This window comes from Urocampus carinirostris, chromosome 5 (assembly GCF_059441175.1).
Source record: "Urocampus carinirostris isolate Australia breed hairy pipefish chromosome 5, RoL_Ucar_1.0, whole genome shotgun sequence".
NCBI lineage: Eukaryota > Metazoa > Chordata > Actinopteri > Syngnathiformes > Syngnathidae > Urocampus > Urocampus carinirostris.
The window spans coordinates 2,022,176-2,037,893 of record NC_142353.1 but is presented as its reverse complement, the minus strand read 5'-3'; the positions used below and the strand labels follow the sequence as shown (position 1 = coordinate 2,037,893).

The 15,718-nt window shown below is 40.9% G+C and overlaps 1 protein-coding gene across 6 annotated transcripts in view; it reads left to right on the top strand.

Annotated features, from left to right (window-relative positions):
* Positions 1-15,718, top strand: part of LOC148364953 (tetratricopeptide repeat protein 28-like) — a 298,161-nt gene that overhangs the window by 98,630 nt on the left and 183,813 nt on the right. For 5 of the 6 annotated variants that reach the window (XM_088335313.1, XM_088335309.1, XM_088335310.1 and 2 more), the window contains exon 3: positions 14,900-15,172. In XM_088335313.1, coding sequence (XP_088191439.1) covers positions 14,900-15,172 — 273 coding nt within the window. Of the gene's footprint in view, positions 1-14,899; positions 15,173-15,718 lie in introns of those variants that run through there. The other variant, XM_088335314.1, reaches the window with a different exon arrangement.

Genomic DNA, 15,718 nt, shown 5'->3' with positions numbered 1-15,718 from the left:
GCCCTGACAAAGCAGTTTTCCCAGAGCTGAGTGGATATATAAATAGTTTGCTTCAGCCCAGATTGAAACTAAAATGCATGCTTTCTTTTTATGCATCATTATCATCCAACTGCACCGACTTAACTGTGCATGTGTAATCAGGCACAATGAGGCTCTAAACAAACCTGGCAATCGTTTCGCTTCAGATGACCACTACAGTGGAATTAAATATGCTTCAGATCTGCGCAACCTGAGTGCCCTGGCATCCCGATGCCCAATTTCAAACAGCATCTATAATGGACTGTGACTTTGTTTCGCCATTCAAAAATGTAGATGCAAGCATAAAATATCCAGCTCTAATTTCCTTTTTTTAAAGGCATTTAGAAGCGGGTTATCAGTACTGTAAAATCACTTCCGGCTGCACTTGGGTTCTTGGCGGCCTCAGGTTCTGTTATGGCGTATCCATATGGCCCAGTTTAAATATGAATTTTTCTTTGTCACTCTGGTAGATTAGGATTTCTGATTGATTCAAAAGAAAAAAAAATAATAATTTTAATGGAACATAGATTCACTCAAATTTTGACAACAAAAAGCTTCCTGTGCAAACAATATATAAACCACTTTTAACATAAACATAACATTTATAGCTGGTCCGCAACTATCCATGGCTTCTTGCTAACAACAATTATGTACAGTAGTTATTCTAGTATATATAGGACCGTATTTTCCGCACTATAAGGCGCACCTAAAAGTCTTAATTTTTTTCAAAAGCTGACCATGCGCCTTATAATACAGTGCGCCTTATATATGGCTCGCAAGGTCTCGCAACTTACGTAACAGCCGCCGACTCGATTTTCCCCCGAACGTGGAGTAGTCCGCGGTGTATGCTAGGATTTATAAACCGGCGTTTCATTGGCTAACCAATGTGTCAATCATCATTTGAATCGATCGCTATTGGCTGAAGTTATTCGGAGCCTCGGATAGGCTAGAGGGCCAAAACAAACCCTGCAATTGGCCGAAAAAGATGTGTCAATCATCAGATAAATCGTTCGCTATTGGCTGAAGTTATTCGGAGCCTCGGATAGGCTAGAGGGCCAAAACAAACCCTGCAATTGGCCGAAAAAGATGAATAGCAAGCTTGCTAAAGTACGCCATAAAGAAACATTTTTCATTAGTCTGTATTTGTAAATATTTTACTCTCCTGGATTTACTTCACTCACGGTTGTAAGAAGACCATGGTTGCGTATCATTATTGAACGTGAGCTATGCGGCTTTATATTTTCCCGGTATCTTGTTTTAGATTGATCTTGATGTTGCTGTGATGAGTTGAGTGAATTAAACTCAATTCCAAGTGTTTATTGTCATATGCACAGTAAAGTTGCAAGCAAAAAAGAAAATATAAAACTAAGGAATGGTTGGCATTTCTTGAATCCCAAGACTTTAACCTTCCGAATGGTATTTGGAACGATGCATTTGAGTGACATCGTACGGACACCGCATCCGCACGTGTCTACGACACGTATTTGCTTCTTTGCAAGCTTTGGGAATGTTAAGGGGGTAATAAGTTTGACTGAATCATCTGACTGTTTTGTCGACGTTCCCATTGTAGCGCCTTATAATCCGGTGCGCCTTATCTATGGAAGATATAGGACCAAAAACTATTTTTTGGGGGTGCGCCCTATAACCCGGTGCGGCCTATAGTGCGGAAAATACGGTAAATATGTCTTGTTACTGTTACTCTCCATTCAGCATTCTACCATCTCATCTCATCTCATTAGCTGCACCGCTTATCCTCAGTAGGGTCGCGGGGGTGCTGGAGCCCATCCCAGCAATCATTGGGCAGTGGGCAGGGGACACCCTGAACTGGTTGCCAGCCAATCGCAGGGCACACAGGGACAGACAACTCGCTCGCTCATTCACACCTAAGGACAATTTGGACCGGCCAATCCACCTGAAATGCATGTCTTTGGAATGTGGGAGGAAACTCACGCAAGCATGGGGAGAACATACAAACTCCACACAGGAAGTCCGGTAGCTGGATTTGAACCCACACAGGAGGTTCCCAAGACCTTAGAACTGTGCTGCACATGCCCTAACCACTGCGCCGCCGTGCTGCCTCAGCATTCTACCATTTTGCAAAAAAAAAACTTTTTATTATCAGCACCAATTTTGAGTGAATAAAATGAACCAATTATATTTCCTCCCTTTATTTCAAGATTTGGCAAAATTGGAAATTGTTCAGTGTGTCCAAACTAATCGAACTGATGCAGTGTATTGACCTGCACTATGTTTGGTAGTACATGTTCAGTCCTACGTCCCCATCATTTGAAAATTGCAGTAACCTAAATATTTTTTCATCAAAGTATAGTGACATTATAAATATGGCTGCATAATTCATTTTAATTTAATTACGTTATATGTGATATCATGTTTCCTCAATTAAAGGAGCAAAGACAAGTATGTTGATAAGTCACTGCAAGTGTTTAGCAAGTTCGCTGCTAACAATTAGCTCACTTGACTATCTGTTCTAACTTGTGTATTAATTGGGTATCAGATTTAAGACATCAGCATATCCAAAAAATTAAATACATATTTTATCCAATTTTCTTTCCCAGCCCCTATTCAAATTTTCTCAAACCAATGTGGCACCTGACTAAAATATTTGCCCACCCCTGGCCTACTATGAGCTTTGCTTCAGGTAAACTCTCGCTAATAATAAATATAATCAGAAAAATAGTCAGAAACATTACCCACATACATGTATATACTCACATAGATAATTGCAGTCTAATATTTCCCTATGTCCAATCAAAATAAATCTTTGATGTCTGCAGTCATCAATGGCTGTAAAATGTCAGCAAAAATGTAGTTTCTATGTGAGTGACTCAAGCACCTGCATTTGTAACTGGAACTAAAACAATAAAACAGCTTGGGTGCAAGCCCAGACTTAAGCATAATGGACAGAAATGAATCCTCCCTGTAGGAGGGGACCGGACCCTTTTAATCTCTTAATTGTTTACCATATTCCCCGCAGCTCGGTGTCTCCAGCTAAGGACTTCATCCAAGGTGTGTTGAAGAAATGTTTGCTAGAGTGAAGGATTAGACCAGTGATCCTCTCAGAGAGGCTGCCGGTGCGCTGGGACTCTAATCAATGTTAGGCAGTAAACAGGAAGGATAACCAGCGTTAGTTGGCCAACGTCTGCTGATGTGTGAAAGATAGACAAGATCAAACTGAATCATGTTCTATGTGGAAATCCCAACACATTTTTGCATGTATTTGAATTGTAAAACAGATCAAAACTTTGTGACTCCTTAATCTAAAACCCATTCATGTAATCAAATGCTGTGCCTAATGTAGAGAAAATTGCTTTAAATTGTATTCATTTGGTTTAGAATGTGATTCATTGGTTACTGATTGGGCACACAAATTGGTCCAAAGTGTTTATGTGAAGTTGATACGAGGCTGACGACTTCCTCATATATCCCGAATGTTACACGGTTATCAGCTTCTTTTGACATCTTGATGCCCTGGACATAACTTTTTAGATAATAATTAAAACCTTTTACTACTGCTTTTTGAGATAAGTTTGTGTAATAAGGAAGAAATGATACTGCTATGCTATCAGGAATTTGCTCCGCGTGTGATACATACGTGAATATTGTTGGCGTGGCCTAAAGCTCTCTGTCGGATCTATTAATTCTGTGTCTCTCGAGGTGTTGGCAGAGTCAGTGGTTGGAAAAAATGTTACGGGAGTTCCTTTACAGTTCTGTCTAATTGAAAACCAATTAATGTAATCAAATACTGTGCCTTAACAAAAATGTGCAAGTAGACAACAATAAGTTTTCAGAGACAATCGAAAATGAAATAAAAACAAAATGCAAGCATCTCTTCCAGCTTGACTCAGCGATGATTATCGCGGCATTTCTCAAGGACGCCATATGGCGTGAGTGTATCAAACCATTCTCGCTTGACACTTACTGTCACACGTGTTTCCCAGCAATATACAGCGGCATGTCGAATCAGAGTCAGCCCAATTGCTCTGACTCCACAGCCTGACGCGTAGATCAAGGATTTAACTCATTATTCTAGATGCAAGCAGATGTGCAAACATGTGACTTATCCAGTATTTTCAACAAAGCTCTCACACAAGTGGAGAAAGTAAAGGAGATCACCTAAAACGTCTTTCTTAAATTTTTTGCAGGAATCTTTTTTTTCCACTTTACTGTTGTTACTGTGTTTTTTGATTTCCAATGGCTGGACATGGTGCAAAAGATCTACTGATGTCAACAACACAATCAACACTAATTCTAATATATTTTAGGACAATGTGAGAAAGGTTATGAAAAGGAAAATATTAACCGATTGTCGTGATCTTTGCTATAGGCAGTAAGCTAGGGAGAAGTCTGTTTGCAGTTTCGCAACTAGGGATGGAACAACGTCGGCAATAACATATTGTCATCATTCCCCAGTATTTTAACATATCACATTTGTTTGATTTTTAGTTTGATGTAAGACTGCTGTGGTGTGACCTGAAACAGGTAGTTCATGCTCGAAAACCCTCCAATATAAAATTTTGCAAAGAAGAGTGGGCAACTAATCCTCAAAAACATTGAGACAGACAAGTTATGGTTAACATTTGATTTCTAGTATCGCTGCCAAAGGTGGCCCAACTCGCATGCATGGGGTAATTACTTTTAACGTAGGGGCCATATTTTTTGAGTGCCTTAATAAATGGAATCATCATTTAAAAACAGCATTTTGTATTTCCTTGGGTTGTCTCTGTGTGATATTAAAATTGGTTTGATGATCTGAAACCTTTGTTAGTGATAAATATGCAAAAATTACAGGGATCAGGAAGGGGGCAAATACATTTTCACTGCAATGTATTTGAATGTTGGCCATAAGCACAATGAAAATTATATAAAATTATAGGGGCACATGAAGGGACACTGACGATAATAAAGGCACCAACAATGAATGACAGATTTTTATTGGATGTTAGCATTATACTTTTGCAGTTTTCGTTTGGTGGGCCGGATTACAATTCCTGAATGTATGTCGCCCCTTGGCTGTAGTTTGCCCATTTTTGTGTCTAGATTTTAAAATAGCAATGCATCCAGTGCAGCACAATCCTAAAATGAATTTGGAAAGTGTGTTTAAGGACAAAATCCTCACACGCTCATATCGCTCATATCATTGTTTTATAACCTTATCTTCTCTGTTCCTTTATCTTCTTGGCTCATACCTCATTGTGAATGTGTAAAACTGGAGTGTCATGCCCAATTTCGTTGTCACAATATGTTAACCCATTTTGTAACAATGACAATAAAGGTATATTCTATTCTTCTATTCTATTCTATTCTATTCTTACACCCAGAGACGTGATGTGAGTCATAATTTTATTCATATTTATTTTCTTTTGTCTTTTATTAGCATATTTGGTATTGGAGTAATCCAAAGGTAATTGAAAGTAATCCAGTTAAAGTAACCCTACCCAACCCTGCTCCTGCTACACTAACAATTACAAAAAAAAATGTGGGGCAGGAAGTTATTTAGTAACAAACTTCGGCGCTGCACCTTAGTGCCATTCACTCCTTGTCAGTCCTTCCTTCTATTTAATGTATTCCGTGGCCTAAACAGCTTTCCTAAAAGTAAGATAGCCTTAAAAGCAGATAGGCATAGTCAGGAAAAGAATTATAAGGGCTCTTTGAACACAGTTGGACTTAGATAACACATTTAATAGAGAACATATTCTACTAGCAACTTTTTAATGACACCTGAAATGACACACCCACCAATAAAGTCCACCTATTTTTGTTACATGTGTTGTTTTAATTTGTATTTAATCTTAGTCAAGAATGCTGAGAATACTCGTGAATCTCAATTTTGTGAAGACACTTTAATTAAACTGTATTGCTTTCAAAACATGTTTAATAAGAGGAAGATATTCTACAGCTCAGTCTTTTGGGTTTCCAGTATATTAAAAATAAATATATAATATTCAATATTCCTTCGTTTAATTTGAGTTAAGTTTCCGACAAGACAATAGCAGGTGGGGGTGACTTATAATTTGATTTTTTTAAAGTTGCTTTTACATCCTTATGCAAGACCCCGTGGAAATGATTTCTGCCACCTTTTTTCTACGCAGCATAATCAAGCTGTCACGATTACCCATTGACCTCACCTGTGCCCGCTCGTTTGGCACCAGCTGCTGCTCGTTGTCTGATTGGTTCCCCTCCTATTTAAACTCAACGCTTCCATTCACTCCTTGTCAGTCCGTCAAAGAACCTCCGCTCATGCAAGGCAAGCAACATTTGACTCTGGCTCCCGTCTGTCCCATCCTTATCTGTATCCTGCTCGTCTGCCCCTGGCTTTCCGATCGTCCCCGGCTCCCTGACTTTTTCCTTCCTTCGATCACGCTCCAATCTCCCGCCCTGGCTACTCAACTCAGTTTTTCCCACCGACCACGCTCTTATCTCCCATCCCGGCTACTCAACTCGTTTCTGCCCATCGACCACGCTCCCGTGAGCTCCCTGCTCCTCCTGCCCAGCGATCGCCGCATTGCTGGTGCTTGCTTTCCCGTACCTGACTTCTCAGCTTCCGCAATAAAGTTTGTTGTGAAAGGTTACGCGTTTTGGTCTACCATCTGTTCTGGTTCTGACACAAGCTCAGTTTAACATTCTTGTTAAATGTTGCTGATGTTATTGATCTTTTAACTGGACTTTGCCACGATCTTGGCTTAGAGGTGTTCAAGTGATCCTTTTGTCTCAAAGCAGGGATTTTCCCTTGCCTAAAACAATCACCTTGAGATCATGTAATATCTCGGTGATAACCTAACTGTCATAAATGAGCCTGCACCATACCACAAATTTTGTAACGGTGATAGAAATGTATCTTGGTGAGCAAAGGAATAAAAGTCTTGGGTCCCAAATGTCAACTAATTGTCACAGACCAGGAACAGAGACGGGACCCAATAGCGTTTGTTTCACTCAGTTTTTATTTAGGGGCCGGTCACACAGACATTTGCGGCTGAATCACGGCTAAAATGTTGCGTTTTTTTTTTGCCCGTGGTTGCCCGCGATGGAAAATGCGCAAAATTGGCCAACCCGCTGTTCATCGGTGGTATGCCCGCAAAACAGACGCCGGCGACTGTTCCGCTTCCTCATCGCGTCATTTCTGCGTCATTTTCTCGTGTGGACCACGGGTATAAAAGCTCCCGAGCCGGTGTTGTGCCCAAATCCGACTCCTACGCAACACCCCCACCCCCCACCCCCTCGCGTGAACGCACATTCTGCTCTGCTGCGATCGCTTTTGACTTTTTCATCCGCGTTAACAAACGCATTTTGTAGAATACGATCGCACTTTATTGTTTAAATAAACGCGTTGTATAGACTAGGATCTCCCAATTGTTATAATTAGCTCGCTTTATTGTTTTAATAAGCGTTTTATATAGAATACGATCGCTTTTGTTGGAAGCGCAGCAGAATGCGCGTTCACGCGAGGGGGGGAGGATTTACCGTTCGATTACGTTCACAACAAAAACAAAGACGGAATGGTTTAAGTTGTATTACATTTCCAACAAATGCAAGACGAAGTGGTTTTGGTTATATGTTCGCCATTACATTCCCTAAAAGTGAGATAAAACGAGGTAAAAGTGGTTGTAGTAGCGAGGGGATGCAAATCTCGGCACCGGGCTGTAGAAATCATAACCGCACAAGACACAGTCCCGTGAAGATCAAGATTTCAAGCTATGGCATCATTTTTATTTTATTTTCTTGAAAATAAATGTCAAGAAATAAAAATGGATTAAGACGAGGTCACTACGCTGACGGGGATCCATATTCACCCCCTTGACGTCTCAAACACAACTGACGTGTGCTCGGCATTCGCGCTGTTTATACGCGGAGAAAGGCGTTTGACCGTCACACGCGTAACACGCTAATTTCACGTAATAACACCGCGATACAGGCGCAGAACATGCTATTACCATGCTCCACCCACGATTACCCGCTGAAATTTCCCGTCCTACCCATGTGTAACCACGCCCTGGCCGCGGCCAGAGCACGTCGTTCCGCGTCATTTCCGCGTCATTACCTCGTTTTGACCACGTGTGCGGCACGCGGTTTAACACGTGCTCAAACTTTTGAGCAGCTCAAAAGTTTTGCGCGTGGCCAACCGCGTGTGAATTTCCGACCGCGAGTAAAGCACTGCTGTATCTCTTATATATGGCGGTCTCAAAACGTCCAACAGCGCCCAACAGTGTCTGCTTCACGGCCGAGATTTCTGGCCGTGGTTCAGCCTGGATACGCTCGTGAAAGGCTGTGTACCCGCGCTCTGAAGAATTGAGCAGCGCAAAACTCTTTCGCGCTGCCACCCGCACGCGAATTTCCGACTGCGTGTTAAGCACCGCTGTATCTCGTCTGTATGGCGATCTCAAAGCGTCCAATAGCGTCCGCCTCACAGGCAGAAACTTCTGGCCGTGATTCAGCCGCAAATGTCTGTGTGACCAGCCCTTACAAAGAAAGCAGTGCTTGCATCCACGATCCGATGATCGTCGGTCACGGGTAGCAGATGGCAGGAACGCGGAAGTCGCACTTCCGTCTCCAGCGAGGGTAGTCGTTGACAGCGATAAAAACAGGTCGATGGCCCGGGCAGAGGAGCAAAAGAGAAACGGGTCCAGGAAAGGGGTCGGCAACAGGTATCAGGCAGGAAACAGGGCAAACAGGTCGATGGCCGGGACGGAGGAGCAAAAGCAGAAACGGGTCCAGAAAAAGGTCAGCAACAGTTATCAGGCAGGAAAACAGGGCAGGATAATATCAGAGGGTACAAAAGCTTGCTTAGCTGAGATCATAGGTGCGCAGACGGTCTTTCGGAAGATGGGAGTCCAACAGCCAATCAGGTCACGTGGCTGTTGGCGCCAACGGGGCATCCACTGGTGCCCTGAATCAGTAATCATGACACTAATAATATAATTGCTCAGGGTGCTTTTCTGGCGTTTTGGAGTATCTTCAGTTTTTTCTGCGGATTTTCATTATAAGGTGTCTCAACAGTGAACATGGATTATTTGATGACCTTCCATATAAAGCATTCCTTAGCAACATACAGCCAAAACAATTTTTGGGTGTGACACTTTGACTGTGAACTGTAGTTAAAAATGTGCCCCATATATATAGTGGGTGGTACCATAAAGGTAATACCTTAACCGAACCTGAACCAGGGCCAAATCCGGCAGTAAAAGTCAATCATTAAGTTGTGCTTGGTCTGTAATCTCACTTGTTATTTTTTTTACTTTTAAGTTCTGTTTAGTTCTGTGTGATATTATTCTGAAGTAACTACTTTTACTTTAGTAACAAACTTTGGCGCTGCACCTTAGTGCCATACATACTTCAGCGCTAAAGTGCGCTCTTTGAGGCCAAACACTGTACTTTGGTGCTGCACTTCTGGTCCTCGCAGACTTCAGCTGGAGAAGTCACTTTTGTGCCGTAGCGCTCACTTCGGCTCTGAAGTACGTGCCAAATTGTCTAGTTTACTTCGGATCCAGTCCCTCAAATGAAGTTAATCAGTTGGGTTGGGCTGGTTCGGGCTTTAATACCTGCCGACCTAGTCGGTTTGGGCTGGATTTTTTACGCCTAATTTTACCTTTAGTCCCAGCGTTGGTTCGCCTTCACGTGCTACAATAGGCTTCACTCACGCCAATTTTGAACTGCATGGAAACAATTTTGTCTCCGAGCCATACGTACTCTTGAAAAGAGAGCAATAGGTTCCCAAATCCTATTATACACACTACTTGTCACGAGGTGGACCGGACCAGAACGGAGGCAGGAAGGGAGAACTCAATTGCGTTGACAATCATAACTTTTATTTAACAAAATAAAAGTCGTCCAAAACTCCGGGACAAAACAGAACAAAAACATTCTTACACTCAGAATGGGCAAGTACAGGTTTCCTCCAACTCAAACTAAACAGGACAGGGCATAACAGAACGGAAAATGTGTAATGAGCCAGCACCCGCAAAACCCACAACCCAGCCTTAAGTAGCACACACGCAATTAGCTGATCTGCTTCATGCTGGCCATGACACTACTATGTCATGGGTGTTGAATTGTCTTCGTAAAAGCTATAAAGCTTTAGAACTTGACTGCTTTCATTCCCGTGTGGGATGTTTTAACACCTGTCTTCATGCATAACAACACACTTGGGTGTAGTCATAACTACCTGTTCAAGAATACCTCAGTCATGACACCATTTTTCCCTTAAGGACTCATTACATGTTTAATTTATAGTGTGGCTCTGTCTCACTTCTAAAGGCAATTACAAACCACAAATGGGTTTTTTATATGCCACCTCTCACTGCAAGCATGACATCACGCTGAGTACCTCCACAGCAGTGATGTTCTTCACCTTCTTCAGTTGCATCTTATAGAGCACATGTGTCAAACTCCTGGCCCGCGGGCCACATCCGGCCCGCCGTGTAATCATATCCGGCCCGCAAGACCATTTTACATTATTGTCCGTCAATATGAACAACGCCGTCTCATCCCTGGGCATCATTCTCTGACGTTTTAGTCACTGTACCTATTCCTTCATATATGACGTATACTATACTATATACCAGGGGTCGGGAACCTATAGCTCGCGAGCCAGATATGGCTCTTTCTATGAGTACCTATGGCTCAGAGACAAATTTAATTGCATGCAAATTTTCTCCATCTAGTTCAAAACTTGAGCCATTGATCCTGTTCAGATACACGCCAGGCCAAACCAAAGCTAAATTACATCCAAAAACATTCAGTTTAAGTGTGTTCAATAAATGTTTATCCTGGTTGGCCCGTGACCTTAAGTGTGTTTTGAATTTTGGCCCTTTGTGCAATTGAGTTTGACATCCCTGTTATAGAGTATGTGTTTGTCAGTGAATTTGCATCCTCGCAAGGCTTCATGAATGGTTGGGCATTTTCCAATACTCTGAGTAGGCTCTTCTTACCAAATGTATACTGATGCAGAAATGCATTAGTGGTAGTAATGTTGACCTATGTACAATGGAACATTTATTGTAGTCTGGACTCCTAACCAAAACTAAATTTTACACCAGCACCTTTGTCTTCAATTTCAAAATGTCCGTCATTCTGTAGTCCATGGGTGAAGAACCTTTTTGACCAAACGAGCATATATATATATATATTATATATATATATATATAATATATATATATATGTGTACGTGTATATATGGGTTCTGACTTGGTCCTGTTTTCCTGTGATATCTCCAGTCCAGTATTGTTCCCGTTTATTGTTGTCCTGTTTAATTTCGGGTTCCAGTTTAGTTTCCGTCTGTTTTTGTCCTGTTTATTATACGGAACGTATATTCGATATCCTGATCCGTTATCTATACTGTCCGTCACTTCCTGTCTGGTATCGACCCATTCTGTCTGATATCAACTCGGGCAAATGGAATCGGTCTCGTCGTTCTCTGGCTTCCGGTCTTTCCACGCCAGACCGGCTACCTAACGTGCATGACTCCCCATTTCCCGTAAAATAAAGGCTTGTGTGAGAACGTTACGCGATTGGGTCCTGATCCTGTTCTGGTTCTGACAGTTACATAGTAAAATAAAACGTGCTGAATGATGGATTTTGTCTTGAGAGATGATTCTGCAGTTTTGTTGAATTTTGTTGTAAAATATAATATGTGGCTCTCAGAAAAACAGTCAATATATTTTGCTTTCATGACTCATACAGGTTCCCAAACCCTGCAGTAGAACTCAATACTAAAGAAACTGATGCTAATCTTCAATGTTCCCTGTAAGCTTCCACAGGCTTGAGCAATCACATTAAGTCTGTGAGTGTCACTTGGAATAACGGTAAGCAACGTCAGTCCTGCAGGCACTCCGGTTTCCTCCCACATTTCAAAAAACATGCATGTTAGGTTGGCCGGTCCAAATTGTCCCTAGGTGTGAATGAGCGAGCGAATTGTCTGTCCCTGTGTGCCCTGTGACTGGCTGGCAACCAGTTCAGGGTGTCCCCTGCCCACTGCCCGAGGATGGCTGGAATGGGCTCCAGCACCGTCGCGACCCTACTGAGGATAAGCAGTGCAGATAATGGATGGATAGTTTTCTTTTTCTTGTATTTTTACTTTCTTTTCTCATTTTTGTAGCTTCTTCGTTTTTGCTTCCTGATTTTTTTAAATTTTTTTTCCTTGCTTTTTACTTTTTTTCTCATCTTTTATCATTTTGCCTATTATTTTTCTTCTGTCTCTTTTTTATTTTATTTTTTTATTTTTTATTTTTTATTTTGCCCTTATTTAGTCATTTTGTATAAATTTAAGAAACAAAAACAATCCTAAGAGCCGTTTTAGAGCCTAAATGATTCAACGTTAATTTGGTGTTTTATGATGTTTTTCTCCAAAGGCACATTAAAAAAAACATTTAAGACAGTTACATTGCCTTTTGCTCAACATCAGCAAATAACGTGCTTTTTTTTGTAAGCTGATCTGAAAAATCCACTTCTCTCAAAGACAGATATTTGCATGGCAACATTTTTGTAGGCACATAGGTAACAAAAGTCACCTAGGTATGTAGTTTAACTGCAGGTGATAATTCAAGTAAACCAGTATTGTTCCTTTATAGTTCATTGTAGTAATGATGAAAAAAATACAACAATCATAAAAAAGCGACCTCCTCCATTCTCCCTCACTGCCTCTTTAGTCCCCCTCCTCCCTTACTTGGTGCAAGAACTTGAGCTCACTTACATGCTTGCTTTTTTTCCCTCAATCTAGTGCTGACATTGACTTCCAAATACTGAGCTTAAAACACAGCAGAGGTCGTGTTGTTTTTGCCTGCATGTGCTGTAATTCTGGCTGAATATGCTCTTGAATACATTTTGCATATTCGAACCCTGCTTTTTACGTGCAGAATAGATTTTTTTAGTGTGCCGAGAAAGTCTGGCCAAGTGCGCAATTGCGCACACGCCCAGCTTGGAGGGAAGATATTCAATTCTTCTCCATACTCACATTGTTATATATGTGTCAGAAGCAATTAAAACAAAAGCTGTGTTGGTCAAAGCAACCTCTGATCCACTTGTTCGATGCTGATGTCTGCCAGAGGGCATGCAAGCTGATGGGGCCGTGAATCCCCAATCCCTGGTGGCCCAACATTGATTTATGCCATTGTGCGTGATTTCAACCTCTTTAAAGGTCACCTTGATGGGTTGGCCCTGCATTACTATTTTTTGTGACTTGTGTACTACATCCAGTATTTTCTCAATTAACTTGACTTAATTGGTCTAAGGTCTACCCACATATCACATAAAACTTTGGACCATGGGAAAGTGTACATTTTTTGCCATGGCTAAAAGCTGTGCCAGGTGTAAGAGGCATGATGTATTTTCTGCAAGAAATACATGTTTTTTTGTTGTCTTGGTCTTTAATCTTTAAATTAACAATTATTCCTAACTTTAAAAACTTTAAAAGTCTGGAATTTAATTTGCCTTAAGCTTTAGGAACCCTGGTGACAGTGTTGGGAATAATGCCGTTATAAATATCACTGTTACGTAACGGCGTTATTTTATTTTATCTGTCTAATTACTTTTTTACTGTAACAACGCCGTTTCCGTTACAGACTGCCAAAAGCAATGCGTTACTTTTTCTAGTAGAAATCAGCATAGATAAGCGGGTCTTCCCCCGTCAGCCTTTTGGCATATTTATTCACTGGAAACATGCAAACATGAACTCGGATTTCATTCAAGCTAACACAGTAGCCATCTACAATAACGCAAAATAATGCGTGTTTGATGACATCACTCAATGGGGAATGTCCTTTCGTAATATCACGAGTAAGAGCGCTATTTAATTCACAAGACTTAACGTATCATTAGGGGAAACTTGTGTTGGATTCTTTCTCAGTGGTTCCTGCGTTTTACATCACTAATTGTTCCAAAACTGCTGCTCATTCCGCACTGAGAGAAGTCTTGACAGCTATCGAAGATAGAGTGAGAGTTAAGATAAAGACAGATGGAGAGATGAGAAAGAGTGAGAAAGATAGAAAAAAGGGTTAGATAGTCACTTTATATTGTTTAACTGTTGACTTTAGTTGTAAACAAAATATTTGAAGTGCAGTTGCAGCTTTCTACTTGACCAGTTGCCTTAGGTGGTGAGGGTCTGATTTATTTATTCTACAATGCAGTGTTGAACGCACTTTATGTTGTTGAACTGTTTACTTTTGTTGTGTGAAAATAATATAAGTAGAGTGGTATAATACTTGTGTAGTTGTCTCACTTCAGATTGTGATTTGTTCTACATATTACAGATTGAGGTACAGTAGGCTTTATCTACTTAACCAGGTGTCTCAGGTTGTAAGGGTTTAATTTTATTTATCAAACTCTCTTTATTTTGTCTACTGATGATTGTTATTTTATTATATTCTGAACTGTTTATTCATGTTGCACTCCAAGCGTAAGATACATCTGTTGCTGATGAGGTGCAATGCATATTAGAAGGTTCTATATCACCTGCTTGTTCTTCTTTACTTCACTGTCTTAAATACTGTTCAAAAAATGTCAAATTCTTTGACATACAACGACTTATTTTTAAAGTAACATAATTACTTTCCCTGGTAATTAGTTACTTTCAACTCAGTCCCTAACTCCATTACGTTTTGGAAGAAGTAGTGAGTAACTATGACTAAATACTTATTTGATGTAAGGTGCCCAACACCGAGCATGACACACGCGAATGCATAGGTGGAATATTAGTCTTTTCATCTATCAACAGCAATCCCTTAAAAATATTCAGAAAACGTGTAACAAATACCTTATAAATATGTAACAAAAATAGATATTGTTGTCAATCAGCATGTCAGCACAAGATTGTACTTATGTCATTTTTTCACGTACTGCTTCTAATTCTGGTCGCATTGTGCTCTACCTGCAGAGTCTTTAGAGCCAACTTATCAACAGCTGCAAAAGATGAAGCTGGATAAGAGTCCCTTTGTGGTGGTGTCTGTGATCGGCCAGGAGCTGCTGACAGCTGGCCACCACACAGCTTCTGTTGTAGTTCTGGAAGCAGCTTTGAAGATCGGAACCTGCAGCCTCAAGCTCCGTGGCTCTGTCTTTTCGGCCCTCAGCAGCGCCCACTGGTCTCTGGGCAATACCGAGAAGAGCACTGGCTTCATGCAGCAGGACCTGGAGGTAGCCAAGACCTTAGGTAAGAGGGATGGAGATTGAAGAATTGAATTTAATGGATAGCATGATTTATTTGCTATAATAGGTGGGTCAAATTATGCAGTTTAAATTGGCCTGATAAAGCTGCCACGGAAACCGTGTTTTTTCATTTACCCTTTAACATTCTGCCGGCCGTTGATAAACATATCAACAAGGGACACCAAAAACTATAAATCCATGATGAACTATAAATTAGTTGATATTTTGCAAAAATTGAATACTTGAATCCAGGACTATCCAGTGTATCGAACTGTGTAAAATATTTACTCCAAAACACACAATAATGGCGACAGGTAAGAAAATAAAATAAAAAAAATCAGTCTGAAAGCATATCTAATCTGTTGGAGGTTCCTTGTAATAATCCGTTTGTTTAGCTCCAAAACTTGGCTTTGAAAATAAACAGACTTTTAAAAGTATTGCCAGATTGGTAGGTAGGCTCTTAACCTTTGATTGACACCACTCTCTGTTACTGTTGCCATGGCGCCCAATTGGCCCCGCCCGTGTGGCGCCAGCTGCAGCTTGTTGACAG